The sequence below is a fragment of the Abrus precatorius genome, unplaced genomic scaffold, assembly GCF_003935025.1.
Source record: "Abrus precatorius isolate BTA unplaced genomic scaffold, Abrus_2018 Scaffold11, whole genome shotgun sequence".
Lineage (NCBI taxonomy): Eukaryota > Viridiplantae > Streptophyta > Magnoliopsida > Fabales > Fabaceae > Abrus > Abrus precatorius.
Window position 1 is genome coordinate 11,835,396 of NW_020874303.1, and position 26,791 is coordinate 11,862,186.

The 26,791-nt window shown below is 34.1% G+C and overlaps 1 protein-coding gene, 1 non-coding gene and 1 pseudogene across 2 annotated transcripts; 2 read left to right on the forward strand and 1 right to left on the reverse strand.

The window, feature by feature from the left end:
• Positions 1–1,825: 1,825 nt before the first annotated feature.
• LOC113855628 lies at positions 1,826–2,676 on the reverse strand. Its single transcript, XM_027487260.1, has 2 exons — positions 2,375–2,676; positions 1,826–2,111 (listed from the first exon to the last, which is right to left on the reverse strand). The coding sequence occupies exons 1-2, from the start codon at positions 2,674–2,676 to the stop codon at positions 1,826–1,828; spliced, it is 588 nt and encodes a 195-aa protein (XP_027343061.1).
• A 6,871-nt stretch (positions 2,677–9,547) lies between these two features.
• Positions 9,548–13,879, forward strand: LOC113855629 (annotated as a pseudogene).
• A 7,525-nt stretch (positions 13,880–21,404) lies between these two features.
• Positions 21,405–21,510, forward strand: LOC113856709. Its single transcript, XR_003502942.1, has one exon. It is a non-coding gene; the product is annotated as a small nucleolar RNA R71 (small nucleolar RNA).
• Positions 21,511–26,791: the final 5,281 nt, after the last annotated feature.

The window sequence follows — 26,791 nt, forward strand, 5'->3', positions numbered from 1 at the left end:
CGAGTCTCTCGGCAAAAGTGTTGGTCAGAGGTCTAGTCAGGAGGAGAATGTGTGGTCTGTGGTGCACCCACGCTCACTGTTGATGTCACTACCACTCTCTCTTCCCCGAGGTATTTCTACCGTCTCCATCTTCCACACCTCTAATGTATCGTTGAACTATTTATAGCATAATTACAACGGCATTTAACATGCCCTATTCACACACATTTCCATTTTATACAATATTCATATTCGCACACGGCATATAGGCCCACATTCATTCGCAATACACGGCACACAGCCCATTTTCATTCACATTACACTTACACACGGCATGGAGGCTCACATTCACCACATAAGGTTCAATCATACAATTTTTATCATAATTTTCCTTCAATCATTTTGTTTATCATACATAACATTTCTCAATGTCAATATTACTAGGTTCAACACAAGATTTCCACTTTACCCTATTACAATCAGTCATTTTCTTCCAAACGCACAAGCTATTTCAATCACAACTCCACAAGTAACAATATAAACAAATTTTCAAGCATAATGAGATACGGTAGATTCATTTTACCTCGGATTGAAGACCCAACACGATCAATGGTAGAAAACATTTCCCACCTGAATTTTGTTCCAAAAACACATGGGAAACTCCATGAGAAATCGAAGAGAATCCAAAAAATAGATAAGAGGGACGAAAATTGAAATTCTAACCATTAAAACTCATCTTCAAGCGTTTCCAACATAAATCCAACCTTCAATCTAGGTCACGAACGGTTTTGGAGGCAATTTAATCGGTGAAATAAGATTTTAGGTCGAGAGAATCGAAGAGATTGTGAAGAGAGGAAAGGGGAAATGAATTTTCCCAACCCTAACCCCTTCAAATACTCCTTTGATCGCGACATTCTCGCTACAATGAAATATTCTCGCTGCAACGACGCTCTTTGTCGTTACAGCGAAAATCTCAGAGAAAATTGTATCCTAGTTTCTACAGAATCTCCCTACAGCAAGACATTCTCGCTACAGCGAGACTGCATCTAGAAATGCAACCCAAACTGTCGTTTTATCGCTACAACGAGGGACCTCTCGCTACAATGAGGGACCTCTCGCTACAATGAGAAGGCAACAGTTTCACGCCTTCCTCCTAGGGCCCTCTCGCTACAGCGAGATATCTCTCACTGCAGCGAGAACATCTTGCACCAGACACTTAGCCAATTTTTCATCAATAAACCAGCCACAGTCCAACATTCTCAACACACACACACACACACACACATATATACTCTTATAATCGCATATTTATCCATACGCATTCATACACATTATCATTCAATATTCATCACGCACTCAAGTGTAAATTCCAACATTCATTCATATTTACATATATACATACATAACAATAATCAATATTACAAAAATTCAGGACGTTACACTCTCCCCTCCTTTAGCGAATTTTGTCCCCAAAATTCAACAAAACACACAGATTACACAAACAATCTCGGATACAATTCTTTCATTCTACTCTCCATTTCCCATGTGGCATCTCCCTCATCACTTGAGCTCCATATCATTTTCACCAATGAGATCTCTTTGCCTCTCAGCTGTTTAACACGATGATCCGCTATCCTCACCGGATACATGTCATAAGACAAGTCTTCTCTCACTTAAACTGGGTCAAAATTGATCACATGAGAAGGGTCCGACACATACTGCCTAACTTATGACACATGAACACTAGATGTAGATTCGAGAAATTCGGAGGCAACGCTATCTGGTATGATGTAGGACCAATTCTACTCAGCACTTCGAATGGTCCAATAAACTTAGGAGATAACTTTCAAGATTTCAGAGCTCTCCCAACTTCGATCAAAGGTGAGACCTTAAAAAACACATGGTCACCCACCTGGAACTCTAACGACTTCCTCCTCTTATTATAGTAGCTCTTTTGTCTATCCTGTGCAACCTTTATTTTCACTTTGATCATCTTGATCTGTTCATTCTGTTTCTGGATCATGTCCAGTGCACACAAAGTAGCCTCTCCATTCTCATACCAGCACAAAGGAGTCCTACATCTCCGCCCATACAAAACCTCAAATGGCGTCATTCCAATGCTGGCGTGATAACTGTTATTATACGTGAACTTCACCAATGACAAACATTCCTCTCAAGTCCCCTGTTGCTCAAGCACACAGGCTCTCAACAAGTCCTCCAGGGACTTGATGGTTCTCTCTGTCTGACCGTCGATTTGCGAATGATACGCCTAACTAAGCTTCAACTTAGTGCCCAACGCCCTCTACAGGCTCTCCCAGAACCTCGAGGTAAACCTTGGATCTCTATCAGATACTACACTGGTCGACACTCCATGCAGCCTGACTATCTTTCTTACAAGTCCACAAGCCTTTCTGACTTATACTTCATATTAATCGGGAGAAAGTGTGTAGCCTTAGTCAATCGATCCATTATCACCCAAATGGCATCATGGTTGTTCCTGGTCCTCAGTAACCTAGAAACAAAGTCCATGGAAATATTATCCCATTTCCACTCAGAGATCTCCAATGGTTGTAGCAACCTAGGTGGACATTGGTGTTCTACCTTTGCCTTCTGACAAGTTAAGCATCTAGCCACATATTCGGCCACATCTCTCTTCATCTCATTCCACCAAAAACTTTTCCAGAGATTTTGATACATTTTGGTCGCGCCGGATTGAAAACTCATCCTGCTCTTATGCGTTTCCTCAAGTATCATTTGCTTTAACTTATTCACTTAGGGAATGCACACTCAGTTTCAGAACTTAATCACCCCATTCTTATCAGAGTGGAACTCCAAATTCTTTCCCTCATTCTTCTGCCTCATCATATCCTGCAGAAAAGCATCTCCTTGCTGCGCATCTTGAACATACATCAAGAAGTCGTTATGAATCGTCGTCGTTCGAAGATACAAGCTCCCCGGCCTCACCTCCATGGCCAAGTTCATGTTATGAAATTCCTCAATTAACTCCATCTCCTTCACCATCACTGCCGCCAAGTGCAATGATTTATGGCTCAACGCATTGGCTACCACATTTGCCTTGCCAGAATGGTAAAACAATGTGAAATCGTAATCCTTGAGAAATTCCATCTATCTTCTTTGCTGCATGTTCAGCTCCCTCTGATCAAACAGGTACTTGAAACTCTTATGGTAACTGAATACCTCAAACCTCGCTCCATATAGGTAGTGCCTCCACACCTTAAGAGCAAAGACCACCGCGGCTAACTCCAAGTCGTGAGCTGGATAGTTGACTTCATGAGGACGCAACTGCCTTGAGACATAGGCAACTACTCGCTCATCTTGCATCAGAACACACCCAAGTCCCTGTCCAAACGCATCACAGTACGCGTCAAACTTCCGCTTCGGGTCGGACATAACTAACACAGGCGCTGACGTCAACTTTATTTTTAGTTCTAGGAAACTTGCTTCACACCCCTTGGTCCACTTAAACTCCCTGCCCTTGCGAGTCAGCTTCGTTAAAGGAAACGCTATCTTTGACAATCCTTCATGAACTTCCTGTAATAGCCTGATAGTCCTAGAAAACTGCGGACCTCAGTCACATTTGTCGGCCTCGGCCACCTAGCTACTGCTTCTTCTTTTGTTGGGTCTACCATGATTGCTTCTTTCGACACTACATGCCTCAGAAACTGGATCTCTAACAGCCAGAACTCACACTTAGAGAATTTCGCATACAATTGCCTCTCCCTTAGAATTTGCAGAACAATCCTCAAGTGCTCGGTGTGCTCTTTCAGAATCTTCGAATAAATCAGGATATCGTCAATGAACACCACCACAAACTTATCCAAAAATTCATGGAAGATGTTGTTCATGTAATTCATGAACACCGCAAGCGCATTGGTCGCTCCAAACGGCATTAGTAGATACTCATAGTGACTATACCGCGTCTTGAACGCTGTCGTGGGCACATCCTCATCCTTCACCCTGATCTAATGGTACCCTGACCTCAAGTCAATCTTTGAGAACACTACAACTCTCCTCAACTTGTCCATCAAATCATTGATCCTTAGAAGTGGATACTTGTTCTTTATCGTTACTTTGTTCAGCTGCTGGTAATCCACACACATCCTCATGCTCCCATCCATCTTCTTCACCAAGAGCACTGGTGCTCCCATGGTGACATACTCGGTCTCACAAACTGCTTCTGCAACAATTCCTCTACTTGTTTCTTCACCTCTGCCAATTCCATCAATGACATCCTATAAGGTGCCACAGAAATCGGGCTTGCCCCCGGGATGAGGTCAATAACGAACTTTATCTCTCTCTCAGGCGGTAACTCAGAAACTTCCTTAGGGAAAACTTCCAAGAAATCCCTTGCCACCGGGATATACTCCGGCTCCACCACGCTTTCAGCCTCTATTGAGAACATGACCATAAAGGCCTTGGTGTTTACCATGTTCTCCCATGCTTCCTGGCTCATAAGCCTTGGAACCTCCACCATTGTCACGTCGAAGATCAAGGTCTTCTCTCTACAATCCAACAGTACATGGTTGGCAGCCAACCAATCCATCCCCAAAATCACGTCTAGTTGGGATATAGGCAAACAGATCAAGTCCACCTCAAACTCCCTACCATGTACCATTATTGAACATCGCAAGCACACCCACAATGTCACAACTAGCTTACCCATAGGGGTAGTCCCCACAACATTACATAACAATTTAGTCACATATAGACCTAGACTCTTCACAGAGTCCACAAATACAAAAGAGAACGTAGCGCCCGAATCAAACAACACATCCAATAATCAACTCTTAATAATGCATTTACCTTTAATCAGATCCTCATACTGTGAAGTCTTTGCCCCACTTATAGCAAAGAATCTCTCAGGGATACTCGACTTCGGCCCTGTACTCAGCCCCGTGCTTCCTCTAGATTCAGGCCTCTGGGCTGTACTCGAGCTGCCACTCCTTTTTACGGCCAGCACACATTAGCAGTGTGCCCCAACTTCCCATAGTTGCTACAAGTTATCTATGGCTGTGGGCAGTCCCTAACTATGTGTGGTCCTCCACACCTGAAGCATTTGATCGGCCCCTCTGAAAGAGCTTGATCCCAAGCCACTCTCATTGCTCTTTTCTTGAGATGAACTCCCTCTGGACTGAGAATTAATCAAACCTGAATACGGTCCTTTTGGGAACCTAGGGGGTCTTCTATCATGTCTCATTGGACCACTCCCCATAGTGTCCACGGTCTTGCCCCTTGAGTTGGCTTCAAAGATTCTACTCTTGCTTACTAGGGTGGGCAAGTATGTCAGCTAGAACACACTGACTGCAACTTAGATGTCTGGTCTCAGTCCATGCTCAAACTGAGCACATAAATCTTCCTCTCTATCCCCATGCTAGTAGTGAGGCCAGTATTTCATCAACTCTTGAAACTTTGCAGCATATTCCCCTACTGTTATGTTTTCTTGCTTCAGTTCAAGGAATTCACAGGCCTTCTGCTTCTTCAGATCCCAGGGAAAGTAATTCCCTAGGAAGATTACCTTGAATGATTCCCATTGTATATAGCCACCTTCTTGTGGCAGGGTGATGAATCCACATTTTATCATGTTTTTACTTGTCTTTTTAGTTTTCCTTAATAGAAAAATTAGACTTATATAGTGTAAATAGTACAAAAATTACATTTTGAGTAAAAATCATAGGTTTATTAATTTTTAGTTAATTTGCATTTAATTACATAGATATAGATTGCAATTTTAATTTTCTTAATAATTTTGCAGAGTCCCCAAGTTAATTTTTGAGAAATCTTGGCCCTTGGATGAAGGTTGGTTTCAAAGTAGCCACTTTCAAGAGCAAAAGTGGCAACTACAGCAAGTTTAGAAATTGAAGGATTCAAACGAGCTACTATTGCCTCTCATAGTGACCACTCCAGGAATCTCCAGGACGCCGTTTGGGAAGCATTTCTGCGCGTGGACACTATTGGCTCTAATAGTGGCCACGCGCACCAGAGTAGCCACTTTCAGCACAAAAAGTGGCAACTCTAGAGAAGTAGCAAACCTTTCATCCTGCGCGTGGACACTCTTTTGGCCCAAAGTGAACACTTTCAAAGCAAAAAGTGGACACTTTGCTGACATGGCATCCAATATAAATAGGTTTTAGGAATTAGGGTACGGGACTTTTTACACTTTACACATTTTTCCTTTGCCAAATTGAGACAATTTCCCAGAACATTGGAGTCTTGGGTGAGAGCCAAGGGTCCTCTATAGGTTTTAATTTCCAATTTTCCTTTTGATTTTTGTTGAATTTACATTAATGCTACTTACGTTCTTGCATTTCTTTCTTTCATTTGTGAAGCCCATCCACATGGAGGGCTAAACTTCCTTGTAATTCCTAGTCAATGCAAATGAATCTTGAATTCTTGGGATTAATTGCAATATAAATCTTTCCTTGAATTTATTGACCCCAATCTTTGAATGAAATGGAATTTGCATGAAGGGAACATTGCTTAATGAACCCTAAATTACCCAACAAAATTCTAATTCAAAATTGCTTAATTTTGATTAATCTTTGAGGTTGCTTAATCTTAGGAATAGAGATTGGAGCCCATTAAGATGCTTAATTTTAATTGGGATGTTAAAGTTAATTTTCGCTTGTTAGATTAACTTAATTCAAGGGAAAGAAAGGGGATTATTGAATCATTTGAAAGAATAATGATGGAACTCATTGATTGACTAGGAATTACTCATTTTAATTGATTGAATTTCATTAATTCACATTTCGTTCTTGATTTAAATCTGGAAATTAACAAAAATTCCCCCCCCATTTTACTTGCTTTAAAATTCATGTTTACACTTGTTCGATGTATGTTCCCAACCAAAAATTTCCTGGAGACAACCTACGATAACACCCTAGTATTGCATTCATTTCTTGCATATTTGATGAGGATTAACGACAATCTTTTGCATGACAAGTAGCTAAATTCGTTTCATCACAGGGTTTGATTGGCAAATCTCCACCAGTCTTCCACTTCTCCACATAGCAAGTATGTGGCATAAGCAACTTTGTGCTCTTCACGGCACCCCACTGCATTGAAGACCTTTTCTACATCCGCCAACCACCTTTGAGCTCCCTCGGAGTTGAATCCTCCCTCAAAATTTGGAGAATCCTGCCTAGTGAAGGCAGATAACCCTCGATATTCAGTCGGCGCTCTGTCTTGGTTATGCACCAAGGTTTCCAGAATTTGAGCCATGTGCTCCATGAGGTCATTAGTATGTCTTGCTCCTTTACTTATACCAGCCATTCTAAGCTAAGCTAACTACAATGCAACAAACCACATTCTAACATGTTAGATCCATATCAACATTTATAATTCAGGTAAACAAAACAAATCAACACTCAGCTTGGACGCTTTAGCTCGATGCCCCACTCCGGTTTGGATGAACTGCTCTGGTACCAAAATTGTAACACCTAAATTTAATGTAAAAAATAACAATAATTTTGCAAAATGGGAACAATTAAAATTCTCAATTTAAATAGACTTTCTCAAGCATAGTTTCAACAAGTATTTTAGAATGGTAAGAGTTTATAAATTTGATCAAGTAACTGCTACAAGATTAATCCAAATACATCACATTTTTGAAATAAAATCTGAGCCCTATAGCAGTTTCATCCTTCTCTCACTGAGTCCGGTGCTGATCATCTTGGTCACTTGAAAAATAAATGTAAGGGTAAGTACTCTACACTATCCAACATACACAGACAAACATAGAGTCTCACTTCACACATCTCACATGATTTCTAACACATTCTACACAAGCATAATCAATCACAAATAATACTTTCCATTTTAGTTCACAACCGATGCACTCACTGCACCAACAACGTTCAACACACACACATATGTGCGCTCACTGCATGCAGCCACGCTCACTGTGGCACTGTGATCATAGATTCACACCATGGATGGTCGCTAGTTACTCCCACCTCATGAATACCACGTAAGCGGTCATGAGTCGCTTGGCAAAAGTGTTGGTCAGAGGTCTAGTCAGGAGGAGAGTGTGTGGCCCGTGGTGCACCCACGATCACTGTTAGTGTCACCTCCACTTTCTCTTCCCCAAGGTATTTCTATCGTCCCCATCTTCAACATCTCTAGTGTATCGCTGAACCGTTCATAGCATAATTACAACGGTAGTTAACATGCTTCATTCACACACATTTCCATTTCATACAATATTCATATTCACACACGACACAAAGGCCCACATTCATTCGCAGTACACAACACACGACCTATTTTCATTCACATTACACTTACACACGGCATGGAGGCCCACATTCACCACACAAGGTTCAATCATACAATTTTTATCATAATTTTCCTTCAATCATTTTGTTCATCATACACAACATTTTTCAATGTCAATAATACTAGGTTCCACATAAAATTTCCACTATACCCTATTACAATCAATCATTTTCATCCAAACGCACACCTTTCTACGTGCTATTTCAATCACAACTCCACAAGTAACAATATAAATGAATTTCAAGCATAATGAGATAGGGTAGATTCGCTTTACCTCAGATTGAAGACCCAACACGATTTAGCGGTAGAAAACGTTCCCCACCTGAATTTCGTCCCTAAAACGCATGGGAAACTCGATGAGAAATCAAAGAGAATCCAGAAAACAGAGAAGAAGGATGAAAATCGAAACCCTAACCATTAAAACTCACCTCCAAGAGTTCACAACACAAATCCAACCTTCAATCTAGCTCACGAATGGTTTTGGAGGCAATTTAATCGGTAAAATAGGGTTTTGAGTGGAGAGAATCGAAGATATTTTGAAAAGAGGAAAGGGGAAATGAATTTTTTCAACCCTAACCCCTTCAAATACCCCTTTGGTCGCGACACTCTCAGTGCAACGAAGATCTCAGAGAAAATTGCATCCTAGTTTCTGCAGAAACTTGCTACAACAAGACTGCACCTAGAAATGCACCACAAACTGTCGTTTTATCACTACAGCGAGAGACCTCTTGCTACAGCGAGAAGGCGACAGTTTCACGCCTTCCTCCCAGGGCCTTCTCGCTACTACGAGATATCGCTCGCTGCAACGAGAACACCCTGCACCAGACACTTAGCCAATTTTTCATCAATAAACTTGCTACAGTCCAACATTCTCAACATACACACACACACATATATGTCTATATATATACTCTTATAATCTAATATTTATCCATACGCATTCATACACATTATCATTCAATATTCATCACGCACTTAAGTGCAAATTTTAACATTTATTCACATTTACATATATACATACATAGCAATAATCAATATTACAAAAATTCAGGGCTTTACAATTACAATGAACATTGTACAAAATACAAAAAAGATAAAAAATTTCTTAAAGTTGATCAAATATTGAATAAGTTATGTCATCCAAAGGTTCCTATAAAAAGAAACAAAATTGAATAAAATATCAATCAAATAAGAAAAATAAGTTTGTAATTTTATATGTTTTTTAATATACTGTTAATAATGTAGTAAAACTGAATTGATTGTTGAAAGTATGAAGAAAAATGATAAGATGAAGGTGCCAAACAATGGACATTACAAGGTTCAGAAGGGGGTGAGTTGATATTCCTAAAAATATTAACAAATTATTACATACAAGACAAATAATAATGGAGAAATTTTATTTTTTATTGATAAATGCATTAATATATGTACCTTAAAATTTTGCCTTTGGGATTGAGCTCTTAATAGACTAATTTTTTTCCTTTTTCATTGTAACTCAACCCAACTTTTGAATTATTTATACCTATTCCCCTTCATGTTTGGATGGTGCTTGAAACTCTTTGGTTGTGTACCATCATTGATAACTGATGTAGGGAGCTCATTATTGTGACTGTCATTATGTTGTTCATTTAATTGAAGTTATGTGATTTGATGAGACACCTCAGATGCAAGTATAATCATTTTAGAAGCTAATTGTCGATATCGTCTTGTGATAGTAAGTTTAGTATCTCCTGATCCTCTATTCCTTTGACATTGTGTATGATTCTAAAACGACCTTCTCTTGTCCATCTCTTAATGATGTATTTTTCAGGCACAATCTTGACATCATTTGCTTCAAAAACCTTCAATGCATGGGAATAAAGAGTGCCAAATGTTTCAAATTTTCTACAAGTGCAACATATAAAATTTGAGGTATGATCAAATGATACTGTCTATGATCCATTTTTGTTGACTGTAGTAATGACATATTCAAACAAATGAGGGCATAGGTACTCAACAGCAAACAACAAGCAGTCCCACTTCTAGTGCTGGGTTAAACAACAAACAACAAATAGTCCCACTTTTTCCCAAGTTATCACTATGTCTGTTATCTATTCTTGGAGTTTGTTCCCTTGCATTTCTTCCACATGGTTTAGGGCTCTTTTTTTGTTATTCTTGACACATATTAGAAGATTTCTCAAATGTTAATTTTCAGCTTATGCCCAATTCTTTACTAGCGACATGAAGATAAACTTGGGATTTTGCATAATGATTATTGTTGGTAGGCAAGTGTACCTATCAAAAAGTAATAAAGGATTTTTGAATTAAGAGTTCCCAAGTTATCGTCCCACAGAGATTATTTCAAGTACCAAGAATAACTTAATTTTATTATTTAAATGTAATGAGATTGTAACGAATCAAAAACAGAGCTTAATGTTAATAATAAATTAAAAGAACAATAACACAACATATGAGAGAGATTGGATGAGATGAGCCTAGGACTTATGATTCACCTACTACACTTCTTTATGTTCTAATTAATTTAATCCAAGTATTGGCATTCAAATATTTGCCAACCACTCATAATTAGTTCTATTAATATCTAATAATTATGCAATATCAATATTCTTTTTCCTGAGCAAACATCCTCAATGATCATGCAAGGTAATTGGTTGAGAAAGCATTAAGATTTTATGAGTTTGTTAATTCAATAACTGCTGAAAAGAAGTAATTAAGTGTGATTAACCTAACTCATTTATCTCATTTTATTCTATAGTTCGTTAATTACATGTGGTACGATCGCTTACAATGCAACTAACTATGAGATGCTAAGGGTGATCAAATCTTAACATATACAATATAATCCAATAGAATAAAAACCAAACATTAAAGGAAAATAAATACCAACATTAAAAGTAAAAACCATACAAAGTTTGCAGTAGGATCTGCCATAACCCTAGTTATAGGTTTAATTACTCATAACAAAATAAACTACGAAGAACGTGATAAATAAACTCATAACCATAAAGAAAAACTCAAACAAAAGAAACGTAAAAAGGTAAAAGACAAAGATAGTTCTTGTTCTCTGAAGGTCACTCAATCACTTGCTTAGACTCTAAGAAGAAGCCCTTCGTCCTTGCCAATGGTCTCCAATGACTCTCAAAGATGAGTTTGGTTAGAACTAAGAAGGGGAAGAAGGTGCATAAAGAAGTGGAAGTGTCAAATGTGGAGCATAAGGCCTCTTTATATAGGTTGTGTCTTGAGTTTCCAGTAGGTTGAGCTCTATCTTTTCAAATTAGTTTTATCCATAATCAGAATCACTCCAAATCTTCATATCTAAGTTTAAATTTTAAATTCAAATTCAGCTTCATATATCATAACCAAGTACTAAAAATATCTAATTTTTTATATAGAATATCTCCATAATGTACTAATAACAACTTTCGGCTAAACTACAACAATTAATAACATAATTAGTGTAAATATATATAAAAGACTAAACCCTCATTTTAGTCCCTGAAAGAGTTTAAGTCTAGCATTTTAGTCCCTGATACATTTAAAATATCACGTTAGTCTCCAACTTCCTTCTCCGTCATGCATTTTAGTTCCTGATGTCAAACCCTGTTAAGAAACCGTCATAAAAGGTTAAGTTGTCACGTTAAGTGCTACGTTAGAATTCCACTTGGCAACAACGACGTCATTTTTGGAAGCTGGCGTGACACAAATTATTGCGAAACTTGTCATTATCATTGAAACCCTTTTTGCCCAAATTGAATCACATTTTTCCTCATTATTATCGAAGAACCCTATCCTAAGTCCACGCAAAATCTCGCCCAAATTTTGTACATAGTTGTGTTTAGGGGTGAAATATTTAAAGATTGAAGTTTGTTATAGTGGAAGAATGGCCAACATATGGAGAATTCGGTAAAAAAAATTTCTTAATTCATTGAGTCATGTTTTTGGTTTGGGGACGAAGAACCCTAACTGTTCAATGTTTTGGGGACGACGAACCCTAGCTATTTTCTTTCTCCTTAATTAATGTGAATGTGGTTATTGAAAAATGCTTTTTGTTTGTTATCGAGAAAACAACAAGGGATGGTAGGAAGTGGTCCCTAGTAGGCAATGGTCCTCTTATGTTTCTTACGACTTTTTGGTTTTTAAAATTCAAGGAGATAATGTTAATGAAAGTTGTCCCTTTCTACATGGTTTAACCCATATTTCCATGTGCATGCATGACTTTCATTGTTTATTCAATAAATTATTTTAAAATTGCAAAATATTTTTGAAATGCGGACAATTAAATTTTACATTCGATTTTAAGCTTTTCTCGTGTCTTCCATTTTCAGATTGATGAGAATGTGGCTTGCGAGATTATCAACCACAGGTCTCTTCATCACCCCAATATAATTCGTTTCAAGGAGGCAAGGACTTTATTTGCTTACCTATTGGATCACTTTGTATTAAATACTCTATATAACTAATTATTTGATCTCATTTCAATGGGGCTTTGATTTTGCAGGTGGTTTTTACCGCTACTCATTTAGCAATAGTGATGGAATATGTAGCTAGAAGAGAGCTATTTGAGAGGATATGCAATGCTAGAAGGTTCAGTGAAGATAAGGTTGATCTTTGAATTTTCTGGTTTATCTCACTCTTTCGGTTTTAGTGCCATTAATATTGTAGCCATATCTCACTTATTTACCCCTTTGATTGTTCCAGCTAGATATTTATTTCAGCAGCTGATTTCTAGTGTCCATTACTATTATGCCATGGTATAATCATGCTCAAGTTCTTGAAAAATTATTGGACTTCCTGTAGTCAAAATTGTACAAAGTGAGAACCTATGCTTTTACTCTTCTTTTGCAGTAAATATGCCACAGAGATTTGAAGCTAGAAAATACCCTCTTAGATGGAAGCCCTGCACCCTACTTGAAAATTTGTGACTTTGGCTATTCCAAGGTATTAGATTGAATAACATCTAGTTTCTATGTTCTAATAATATGTTCTTTAGCCTTTATATTTCTGAATGTTTGTTATTTGTGGTTTAGTCGTCTTTGCTTCATTCACGACCCAAATCAACTGTTGAAACTCCAGCTTATATAGCACCAAAGGTTCTTTCCAGGAAAGTAAACATCTACGTAGGATGAAGTTACTCATTACTTAGAATTGACAGGGACTTAATTGCATGAATAATAAATCAGTTAGGGATTAAATTGCATGATTTTTATTCTATTAAGGACTAAAATGAACTTCATATTTTACAGCAGGGTTTGATTCTAGCTTTGCAAGAAGTGATGTCAAGTGCACACCATAGGTTTTGTGTGTGGCATGGATACATCTATAACAATAATTGCAAGGTCTTCAACTCAAAGATTATAAATGCAAGGTGTAAACCAATATTAACAATGCTGGAAGAAGTCCAATGCTACATCATGACAACAATTAGTACCAATAAATTGAAGTTGACAGCCAATGCATGTCAGTACCAACAAGGTCATCTGTTGCAAATGTTCCCACATCACCTCAGCAAAGTCCACCACCATCTTCACCAAATGAAAAGGGAGATGACTTTGCAAAAGCTGCACAATTTATGCCAACACCTGGAATTAGAATTGCAAAATGAGTTGTTGTGATTATGTTACTTGTTTTCATTAATTTTTTATGTAACAAGTTTGTATTATGTAAGACTTGTGTCATTTGGACATGGTTTATTTGGAATAGTTATTTTGATTAGATAAGTTGTCATGTTTTAGGTTCCACCAATTTAAGGCATTGAATGGTTTTATTTCCATTCAGTTTTTTATGTTGTTAGTTATTATTTAGTATTTTTATAATTTTTAAGCCAAAATTGGGTGCTAAGTATTTTCAAATAAAGTATAAAGATAAAATCAGAGTTTAGAAATAACACATGTTAAAATTATAAGAGATGAGGAGTTTTTATATTGAAAAGTACAATTCATTATTTCATATTAATAAGAAATTCAAAATCATTACATATTTTGTAGATTCATTTTGGCTGGGTTTAGCTTGGAATTTCTTTTACAAAGCCCATCCCAAATTTTGTTCCTAGCTAAAAACTGGTTGGTCAATCTCCAATTCTATGTTTCTTTTTTTTTTGGCAGAACTTTTCAATGATTTATTTCCACTGAAGTGTTATGACTTAGAATGGCTTTAAAAATCCATCTATGTCAATATGCCATCTATCAAATGATAAAAGAGTTCAATAGAAAAAAGAATATTTTTTTCTTCAATGCTCTCCTCTTTCCTTTCAAATCCACATATTTGATTCACTTACAATGCATTCTAAATTGCAAATTCATATAGCCTCCAAGTTACTACTACTTGTTCAATTGCAAATAGATATTTTCCAGCAAACAAAAACTATTGTTGTCACACATCCTAAGATGGCATATTTATTATTTGTTATGTACAGAGTTATCACTTATCAGTACCTGACAGAATAGGCTAGAAAATGCTTTGTTTCATTCTTCTTTTCATTAATTTTTTCACTAAAATATAAACAAAATGAGGGTCAACAATGATTACAAAAGCATTCTTTATTAATATTAAAACAAAATTTTATCATTATCTTACAACAAAGTACATGACAATACATATTAAAATACAAATAATCTGTACAAACAACTTTAATTTCTTAATTTCAGCCTCTAAATATGTTATTTTGGCAGCCAAATTCTTCATCTATTCTTCATTCACAGCTGCTGCACTTGTAAGAGGAGACGTTACTTTAGAGGTTGAATAATTAGCAACATTATAACTCCTCCATGCTATTTTTGTTATCAGCCCATGCAAAATAATTGCAATGTTTACCAACCTACACCATTTGTAAGAAGTAATTTAATTTATTAGAAATGGCAATTGAACACAACACTAAATTAACTTTGTTTACCATATATTTGGGACATCAAAAGGATAATCTTCCAGGATTAGCTTCTGTTTGTGAAATTCTAACAACTGCTTTCAACCCACAATGACAAATATGGCCATTTCATCTCTTATTTTGTTTTGATGATGACCTTGAAGCAGAACTCATCAGAGGGCTTATATTGCTATTACTAGTCATATAAAGTGTTGGAAACCTAAATCGTGCAAGGAAGAAAGGAACCAAATAATAGAAGTAAGATACCCTAAAAATAGAAGAACTGAAGAAACCCAAAAAACTCAAGTAACCCAATTGCAACCATGAACCCTAACCTTAATGGTGGAAGAAGACCAAAGGCGCAACATATATGCTGATATGTTTGATTAAATTTGGACAAAAGGAGTTTCAATAACAACGACACCGTTTCACAATTATTTGTTTCACACCAGCTTCCAAAAATGACATCGTTGCTGCCAAGTGGGATTCTGACATATCACTTAATGTGACAGCTTTGCCTTCTGTGACGGTTTCTTACCAGAGTCTGACGTCAGGGACTAAAATGCATGACGGAGAAAGAAGTTACTTACTAACGTGATATTTTAAATGTCTCAGGGACTAAAATACTAGACTCAAACTCTGTCAAGGACTAAAGTGAGGGTTTAGTCATATATAAAATAAAGTTTAAGTGTATAAATATAAGTCATAAAATATATCAAAATATGAACTTATCAACCTTCTTATACTTGATATTTGCTTGCCTTCAAGCAAAAGTCTTGGCTAAAGAATAAAGGAATAATTTGAAACATATCATCAAAACAAGAAACCCAAAATAAAAGAGATACAAAGAACACAATAGTAATATCATTGAGTTCAAGTAATCAAAAGGCATTTAAAATATTATATTCTCTATCTTGTTAGATCATCAAACAGTGATACTTTACTCTCTCCTCTCTCTCTCTTTTAGTGTATAAGGAAAAAAAATAGAGAACGCTTAGTCCCTCTAGGAAGAAATATACTACCATAGGCTTGATAATAAACTAACTCTCCACTAAGTCACTTGAATGCAACTAAAAATCAGGAGGTCTTTTACAGGTTATAATGTAGCCAAAGGGTTATAATAATTAAGGTGAGATAAATAAAGGAAAATGATACACAAAGCGTTATCTTAATTAAAACAATCACAAATATCCCCTAAGTTTATAAATAAAGCTCTTGGATTAATGATTTTTATATTTTCACTTTCTTTATTCCTCTTTTCTTTCATTCAAATGTAAACCTTTTTTTCTTTTCTTTTTACTATTTTTTCTTTCACAACTTACACACACACTTTTTTTAAAGGATATAGAGAAGAATTTTTCTAACAATCCAACAACTTAATTGCTCCATTTACAAACCCAATGTCAACAAAATATTTCATAATTTTAATATAAAGGACCAAGAAAAATCAATAAAACTCAAAGTGATCAACTAGTTGTATATCTTTCTCAAACATGTTGAAGGCCAAGAAAAATAATCCTAGTATGCCTCAATCATATTTAAAACATACAATCAAAAGGAGTAGCCTCAAATCGGTTACAAGTCAAGTTCTAGAGCATAAATCTCAAGAGGACAATCACACAAAGTAATGAGGAAAAAGATACAATTAAATTAGAATAAAAATCCCCTTTAAGGCTCAAAACTTACATATGGGTTAAAGTTTAATGTAGAGTAAAAAGCTAGATATCTTATTTATTTATTTATTTATTTTTAATGACTCCAAAACTCAATAGAAATTACTCAATCATGTTCTTATTATTTTATAAAAAATTAGGTTTCTTGAGATAAAATTTTCAAAATTTCCTCAAAATAAGGGCACAAAAAATTACTTGAGAGCAAGTAATGAGACAAGTAATAATGAAACCTCCCTCATACTTAAAGCACAACATTGTCCTCAATATTTAGAAAAAAAAAAGTAGGGATAAAGAGGACAAGAGAAATGAAGAGAAATAGACTTCTTGAATGTGAGACAAATTGCGCATAAAAGGCACCTCGTTCTGAAAAACAAGAACACAAAATAAATAAAAGTGAAAAATAAAACATAGGTTACCTCTTGTGAGCGCTTGTTTTACGTTACAAGCCTGACGTCTTGTTAGGCTATTGTAAGAACATAGCTTGTTGGGTGGAGGTCACTCTATCTGTGTATAGCTTGGCCCTCTGGCCATTGACTTGAAACATCTCTCCCCTAACTTTAGAAACTTCTAGGATCCCGTAAGGGAGGACCTTGAGTACCGTATAAGGCCCAGTCTACCTGGACTTCAGTTTTCCCAGAAATAGTCACAGTCTTGAGTTGTAGATCAACACTTTTTCTCTTTCATGGAACTCACGATGTGGAATATGCTTGTCGTGCCATTTTTTGGTGCGCTCCTTGTACAACTTGGCATTCTTATATGCCATAAGACACATCTCATCGAGTTTATTCAGCTCCAAAGATCTTTTCTCACTTGTAGGCTGCAAATCAAAATTAAAGAACTTCAAAGCCCAATAGGCCTTGTGTTCTAATTCAACAGGTAAGTGACAAGCTTTTCCACTAACCAAACAAAAAGGGGACATGCCAATAGAAGTTTTAAAAGCAGTACAATAAGCCCAAAGTGCATCATCTAATTTTAAAGATCAATCTTTTCTAAAACTATTAACTGTGCGCTCCAAAATCTTTTTTAATTCCCTATTAGATACCTTAACTTGTCCACTAGTTTGGGGTGGTAGGGAGTAGTAACCTTGTGGGTAACACCATATTTTTCCAAGAAATTATCAAAAAGTTTATTATAAAAATGAGTACCCCATCACTAATAATTGTCCTAGGGGTTCCAAACTGAGAAAAAATATTTTTCTTAAGAAATTTAGTAACCACCCTAGCATCATTAGTTAGTAAAGTAGCCACTTCCACCCACTTGGAGACATAATCCATAGCAACCAATATTATTCATTATTAAAAGACTTAGAAAAAGGTCCCATAAAATCAATATCTCAAACATCAAATATTTCAAAAATGTTGAGGTGCATATCATGCCTTCTAGAAATATTACCACTCCTCTGACGTTTATCACATGATTTAACAAAACCATAAGCATCTTTAAAAAGTGTAGGCCAATAAAAACCACTTTGTAAAACCTTATGAGCAGTTTTAGTGGGGCCAAAGTGGCCTCCCACCTCTCTAGAGTGACAATGCTCTAGAACCGTGATAAATTCACTTTCAGGAACACATCGCCTAATCAAATTATCCCTCACAAACTTTAAACAAATAAGGCTCTTCCCACAAATAGTATTTAACATCAGATAAAAATGTTCCCTTTTGTGAGGTTGACAGTCCATGAGGTAAGATTTTACCAACCAAGAAATTTACCAAATTCGCATACTAAGGTGCCCCAAAAATAGCAAAAATCCTCTCATCAGGGAACATCTCTTTAATTTCTACCTTGGTGCTCTCCTTCACCGAGAGGTCTAATCTGGATAAGTGACCAGCAATAGAGTTCTCATTCCCCTTTTTATCTTGGATCTCTACATCAAACTCTTGTAGCAAGAGAGTTCATCGAATAATTCTTAGCTTAGTATCCTGTTGATCCATCAAATATCTAAGAGCAGAATGGTCAGTATAAACAATGACTTTAGACATAATCAAATAAGGGCAAAATTTATCAAATGCAAATATCACAGCTAGCATCTCCTTCTCAATGGTGGTATAATTCCGCTGTGCTCAATCCAAAGTTCTACTGGCATAATAAATGGCTTGAAAAATCTTGCCCTTCCATTGGCCAAAAAGTGCTTGAACAGTTGTATCACTAGCATCATACATAAGTTCAATGGGTAAAGACCAATCAGGAGAGGTAACAACAGTGGCATGAATTAACTTACTTTTAAGGGTATTAAAAGTAGATAAGAAAACGTCATCAAACTTAAACTCTATACCCTTAGCCAATAAATCAGAAAGAGGTTTTGCTATTTTTGAAAAATCTTTAATAAACCTCATATAAAACTCTGCATGCCCTAAGAAACTCCTAACAGATTTAACACATGTGAAAGGAAGAAGTTTAGCAATAACCTCTACCTTAGCAAGGTCTACCTCTATACCCCTACTAAAAACTTTATGCCCCAAAAAAATACACTCATCAACCATAAGTTGACATTTTTTTCAATTTAAAACTAAATTAACCTTTTTACATCTTTGTAAAACCAAATCAAGGTTATGCAAACAATTATCAAAAGTGTTGTTGTAAAGAGAAAATTCATCCATAAAAATCTCAATACAATTTTCTAATAAATCAGAAAATAAGGCTATCATGCATCTCTGAAATGTAGCAGGGGTGTTACACAATCCAAACGGCATCCGTTTATACGCAAAAGTACCATAAGGACATGTAAAAGTAGTCTTCTCTTGGTCTTTTAATGCGACAGGTATTTGCATGTAACCTAAATAACCATCCAAATAACAATAAAATTCACGCCCCGCTAATTTTTCTAACATTTGATCAATATTGGGAAGGGGGAAGTGGTCTTTCCAGGTGGCCTCATTGAGCTTCCTATAGTTTATGCACATTCGCCACCTAGTTACTTTCCTTATGGCAATAAGTTCTTGTTGCTCATCCCTCCTTTCTTTGGTACAACCTGCACAGGGCTCACCCAAGGACTATCAGAAATAGAAAAAATAATACCAGCATCTAATAACTTGATTACTTCTTTTTTTTTATTACTTCCTTTAGATTGGGGTTAAGTCTCCTTTTAGGTTGAACCTTGGGTTTGAATTCCTCTTCCAAGTAAATTTGGTGGGTGCAAATGGAAAGGCTAAAACCCTTGATGTCATGAATGCTCCACCCAAAGGCTTCCTTGTTCTCCCTCAAAACTCTCATCAATTTCTCCTCTATATTATATGTCAATTTAGAAGAAATTATTACAGGAAGAGAAGAGGGAGGAGATAGAAAAGCATATTTAAGATTAAAGGAAAGGGGTTTGAGCTCTAATTCAGGGGGTTCTTCAATGGATGGTTTAGGAATTTGAAAATCTTGTGCTCCCAAGCTTTTAAAATACCTTGGTGCCAACCATTGACTTTGATTCCCACTCTCTAAAGCCAAAATTTCATCTATTACTTACTCTATTTTTATGGAGCATCTTTTTCAAGTGTGAGAATTTTTTCTAGAATATCATCCTTCAACTTATCAATTAATTGTACAGAGTCTAAAGAGGAAAAAAGATCATTTACAAAAATAAAATTACAAGAATCAAAACTAGAAGGGTGTTTAAGAGAATCAAAAACTTTAAAAACAACTTCTTCATCGTTTAGCCTTAATGTGAGCTTCCCTTGCTGGATGTCTATAATGGTCTTCCCTATGGCTAAGAATGGTCTTTCCAGAATAATGAGAACATCATTATCTTCCTCCATGTCTAGTACAATGAAATCTGCAGGAAAGATAAATTTGTTGACCTTTACCAAGACGTCTTCTACTATACTCCTTGAGTAAGTGATAGATCTATCTGCTAACTGCAAAGAAACAGAAGTAGTTTTCAGTTCTTGCATACCTAACCTTCTAAAAATAGAGAGAGACGTTAGATTTATGTTAGCCCCTAAATCACATAGGGCTTTATCAAAATGAGAGCTACCTATAGTACAAGAAATAGTAAAACTCTCTAGCTCTTTAAGTTTTGGGGATAGCTTTTTCAAAAGGATTGTGAAGCATTCCTTATTAAGCCTTAAAGTTTCGAATTCCTTTAACCTCTTCTTATTACTTAATATTTCCTTAAGGAACTTAGCATATTTGGGCATTTGAGAGATGACCTCTACAAAGGGTATGTTGATGTGCAACTTCTTCAAAACTTCAAGGAATTTGTTAAGTTATAGGTCCCTCTGATTGCTCCTCAACCTCTGCTGAAAAAGGATTCAAAGTTCTTAAGGTTTGCACATTGTCGATGGTGCTTCTTTCTTTTCTCGTTTTGTTCCTGCGATGTCATCGCTTCCTCAGTCTCTAGAGGTTTTGTCGATGGATCTTATGCCCTCAGTAAGAATTTCATTTACTTTGACAAAGTTTCTAGCTTATTTGTTATTGAGTCGCTACTTTCTGCCTGGTAAATTGGAGCGACTTTCTTCTTTTTGCTTCTGTGATGGTCTGTATGCCATTGGAATGTATGAATCGTGGTTGGCCCCTTATATAGGAAGGATCCTCCAACAACTACATCAACTGTAACTCTATTAGAAGATGAGAGTCTAGCATAGAAAATCTGCATTTGCTTCCACACAAGAAAACCACGATGTCGACATCTCCTTAGAAGTTCTCCAAAGCGCTCCTACGCTCAAATAGAGATTCAGACTCATATTGTTGAAAATTAGATATCTCTGTCATCAGCTTCACAGAGAGTGATGGTGGAAAATATTTGGCTAAGAATTGCTGGATTAGGTCATCCCACGTTGTAATTGAATTAGATGTAAGTGTGGAGAACCATGCGTTCACCCTTTCCGTGACAGAGAATGGAAAAAGGCGAAGCCTTATAGCATCTTTGGTGACACCATTGTATTTGATGGTATCAATGAGTCGAAGAAACTTTTTTGGATGAAGGTGAGGGTCTTCGTCAGGTCACCCCAAAAACAGTGTGGAGTTCTGGACTAGATTGATCAAGGTCGGCTTTAATTCAAAATTACTGGCCTCTGTGTCAAGTGCTACAATGCTCCCGGCATCACCCTCAATAGTGGGTGTCTTGTACTCCAAGATTGACCTTTTGCTGCCATATTTTTCTTTTCTCTATACTTCTTCCGTAGCCTACGTGCGGTCTTCTAAATTTCTAGATTAAAAGCGAGTTTTGCAATAGATTTAGAATGAGCGAGCATAAAACAAAATAAAAAAATGTTTATATCAACCAAATACTCGATTTTCTTTGATATTGAAAACTAATCCCCGACAACGGTGTCAAAGATAAGTTTAGTTAGAACTAAGAAGGGAAAGAAGGTGTGTAGAGAAGTGGAAGTGTCAAATGTGGAGTATAAGGCCTCTTTATATAGGCTGTGTCTTGAGTTTCCAGTTGATTAAACTCTATCTTTTCAAATTGGTTTTATCCACAATTAGAATTGTTCCAAATCTTCATATCTAAATTTAAATTTTAAATTCAAAATTCAAACTCAGCTTCACATAGCACAACCAAGGACTAAAAATATCTAATTTTTATCCAGAATATCTCTATAATGCACTAATAACAACTTCTGGCTAAATTGTAATAATTAATAATATAATTAGTGTAAATATATATATAAAATATAGTTTAAGTGTATAAATATAAGTTATAAAATATATCAAAATATGAACTTATCAAACTGTAACAATTAATAATATAATTAGTGTAAATATATATAAAATAGAGTTTAATTGTATAAATATAAGTCATAAAATATATCAAAATATTAACTTATCAATTATGCTTAAACATAATTATACTCAACCTTTTTCATAGTCTTGTTCTTTTTCATTTTTTTTTAACTTTTTAGGGTATAACAAGTCTGATTAGATTTTAGAAGTTCTTGCTCAAATTGAGTATTCTTCGCAATCATTTTTGCTAATCTTTGCATTAAATCTTTAACCTCTACAATCTCCAAAGATCCTAAACCCTCTCTTTAACCCATTAATGCTTTGTAGTGCAACTCCTAACTCCTAATACTTTCCCTTTTCAAACACATTTCCTCTATGCATTTCTTGCCTTTCAAAGTATTTTAGCACAATCTTCTTGCTTGAAAAGGCAAATAAGAGTTTGCAGTAGTCTTAATTCAAGTGGTCCTAGAATAAGGTAAGCTAACTATAGTTTAGCCAAAATTGGGTTGTAATTAATTCATCTTGAGTCCCAATGAGGGGAACATTCAAGTATTCCCTATAGTAATAGACCAATTCAAATCATTGTTGCCATGAAAAATTTGAGATGTCCTTGTTAATATCATTAATAGTTCCATTCTAATTACTTTACAAACCTTAGGTAAATTCCTAAGTCCAAAATTCCTACGATGCATATCAAAATTAATTTTGTTTGAAATCATCAAACTATCCCATTTAAATAAAAGTATTAATAATGGCCTAATAACAAGAGTACTAAAAGGTTATCGACCTTTCTAGTTTAATAACAAAATGTGTAAGAATATGTAAAAAAAATAAAAATAAATCAAATAATGACTGAGTGGAATGAAATACAGATAAACAACACAAGAGAATGCACAATTATTAAGACACAAACCTAACTCTCAAATATTTCTAGTAAAGTCGTCATCTGTCGCAATCAGGGTCGTGATAGAGAAAAATGAAAATAATGAATAGAAATTAAGAAAAAGGAAAGCAAAGATCCAAGGAGTAGCACCAAGATTTTTAATGAACATGAGAAAACATTGAAAATAGTTTACTTAACCATATCCGAATTTAAGAGTTTAATTACACATGTAGAAGACATTAGCACTCTACGAAGTTTGTAAAAATGAATTTGGTAAATATTAAGATTTTATTTCATTCCTAAATTTGATATTTTATCTATTTTTAAAATAATAGAAAAATAGGTTTTAAAATAATTGGCTCAACAAATTTTGACCCATGCTCCCTAGTGCAATGAAAAAATTAGAAAATTCTTTTTTGAATGATATGAGAATAAAAACCTTATTAAAATATGTATAAAAATAAAAATAATCCTTTGAAGATCTTGAATGATTAAGATAAAAAATATATTTTATTTTTAATTTTGTCTAAAAACATAATGAAAAAAATTATATTGTATAATTTGTAAATGACAAAGTAATCTATATATCGCTATCTTTAATTGTTAAGTATTTTAAAAAATCATAATTTTATTTCTTTTAATATAAAATTTAAGATAATTCATATATATCAAGTATTAGATAAAGCAGACTCTTATGGTTTTACAACATATGAACAATAGAGTAATTTATTCATTACTATTATAAATTGTTTTGTGAATTAAATAATACTTTTTTATACAACAAAGGTAAGAAAATATATAGTATTTTGTGAATAAAATTTAGGATAATTCATATGTACATAATACTATATAGCATAACTAAAATGGTGCCTTTTATATTTTATAAATACAAACGATAGAGTAATATATACATTACTATTATAAATTAATGTGTGGTTAATATTTTATTTTTTTATTTATTAAAAATAAAATATTAAAGAATTTATAACTAAAAATATTCATTTGAATTTTACTTTTAAAATAAAATTTATTTATTTGTTTTATCATAAAATTGTGATAAATCCTTAAGCGTTTTAATTTTTATAAACGAATGACAAATAATTTATACATTTCTATTATTAAATATTGCATAAATTAAAATTAAAACAAATTATTTTAAATTGAAAAATAATTTTAAAAATAACATAAGCAGTTTATAATTTCAATTCTTAAAAGAAAACATGAAAATACTTTCCTAATTCCCAATAACTATAATGGAGCCTAATATTTTTACTTATTCTCATCACCAAATTTATTCTTAGTTAATGTATATGAACTAGAATTTTGTAATAAAATATGGTAATATTGATGTAACATATTTTAGGTTTATATTTATTATAGTTTTATTTTGATTTATAAATACTTTTCATATGCTTTATTTTTTTATTTTTTTATTATTATTTTAGTTATTTGAATAAATTGGGCTTATTACAAATAAATATTTTAATTTCGTATTTTTTGTTATTCTGACATTTGTCTACTCTTTTGACCATAACTTTTTTTGCATATATTGTTTTTGGTGGATTCTACATTTAGGGCTTTAAAATGTATGTATGGATCGTTATATTTGGAGTTATTTTCAATTTTTTATGATTTTTTAAAGTTGAAGCAGATTTGCTAAATATTGTTGCGAGATTGCATTTAGGCCCTTTGTTATTAGATAATTATATTTACGCTTATAGTTATAATTAATGCCTAATTTTTGGCCATTTAGTTACCCTAATTAGAACTTATAAATAAACTACTAAGGTTCTGAATTAGGGGAGATTAGACACTTTGAACTTTTGAGATTTGACCGAAATAAGAATCCTTATTTTTACTTTCTCTCGAATTCTCTCATTCTCTTCTCTTTCGTGTGGGTTTAGTGCTTCGATGGAAGGATAAATCTCTTGTTCAATTCACAAAATTCAAATGCTATAATTCTGATTTAAGTTTTGGGTTAAATTACTTCGAGTTTATTCTCTCTTTCTTTAACTTCATATTTATGTATTGCGATTATGATTAACTTTTCTGTTATTAGAATTTAAATTAGGATTCAATTGATATTTTAATTTGATAATTAATTCAGGTTAGGTTAAATGATAATTTAATTTAATCTGTGGTTTAGTTTATTTAAATTATTTGATTAAATTAATAATTGAATTGGGTAAACATTCAAACTCGAATTAAAATTTTTAGATACTGTGATAATCGGAGTTACACGCATTTAGTCTTTTATTTGTTTTTACTCAATTTTATTTTGTTCATGATTTAATTTAATTAATTTGTAGTTTTAAAACTCCAAAAGTTTACTCGTATTTTTAAAAGAAAACTTAAAATTAAATTTAATTAAAAATGTGTCTATGTGAATCGACTTAGATTTAACTTTATATTAAAAATTCTTAGTGAACTTAGTTGTTTTGATAGCAACTTAGTATCGTCTATCAAATATCAAGCTAGCTTAGATTTCTAAAATGAAACAATTAGTTATTAATAATTTGGGCTTAGACATATTTTAAACTTATTCCTTTTATTTCATTAATTTTTAATTCTTCACATTATGCAACTTTTGTGTGTAAGACATGTGTTAGCTCAAAAATGTGAATTTCATGAAACTCAAAAATAAAAAGAAAGTTTATCCACTAAAATAAAAATTTGAATAAACAATTATGATTCACAAAAGACGAGAAGGAACCGTATAATAATGGGACAAATAAAACCATTAAAGCATTATTTCAATCTCACTTTTTTAACAAAATCAAAGATTTGACAAAACTAGAAAACGTGAACATCTAAAAACTTGCTTTGAGTTTACTTTATTAACATTGAAGGCTAATAAAGTAAGATAAAGGCAAAAAATATAATAATAATAATAATAATAAATAAAATTAAAGGCTCATCACATTGAAGTTTGTTACAAGATGAGTGAAAGAGAGAAAAAATAAAAATTTATTAACTACTAAAAATCTGTTACTTAATCATTTTAATTTAAGCATATTTTATTTTATATTTAAAATAATACTATTGTTCATAATATTTATTAAAGAAATCATATTATCTATATTTTTCATGACATTATAATTTTTATTATTTTGATAATATTTAAAAACAATTAATTTTAGAACTGATTTACATATGATTTTGGAATTTAATTTTTAAAAATTAAATTCAAAAAATAATTTTATATCTTCTGAGAGAAATATTTTAAAAATCATTAAGGTAAAATAAATTCTAAAAATTATATTTAAATTTTAAAAATATAAAATATAATTTCTAAAATTTTCAATGAAAACAATTAAAGAAAGTAATTTCCTTTTGGTTTTCTGGGTTAAAAGAAGTAATTTCCGTAAATAGAGCTATAAATGGAACCGGGCCAGGCCTCTTAACAAAAGCCCAGAACAGGAAATGCAATGGGTGCTGACGAATCCAACT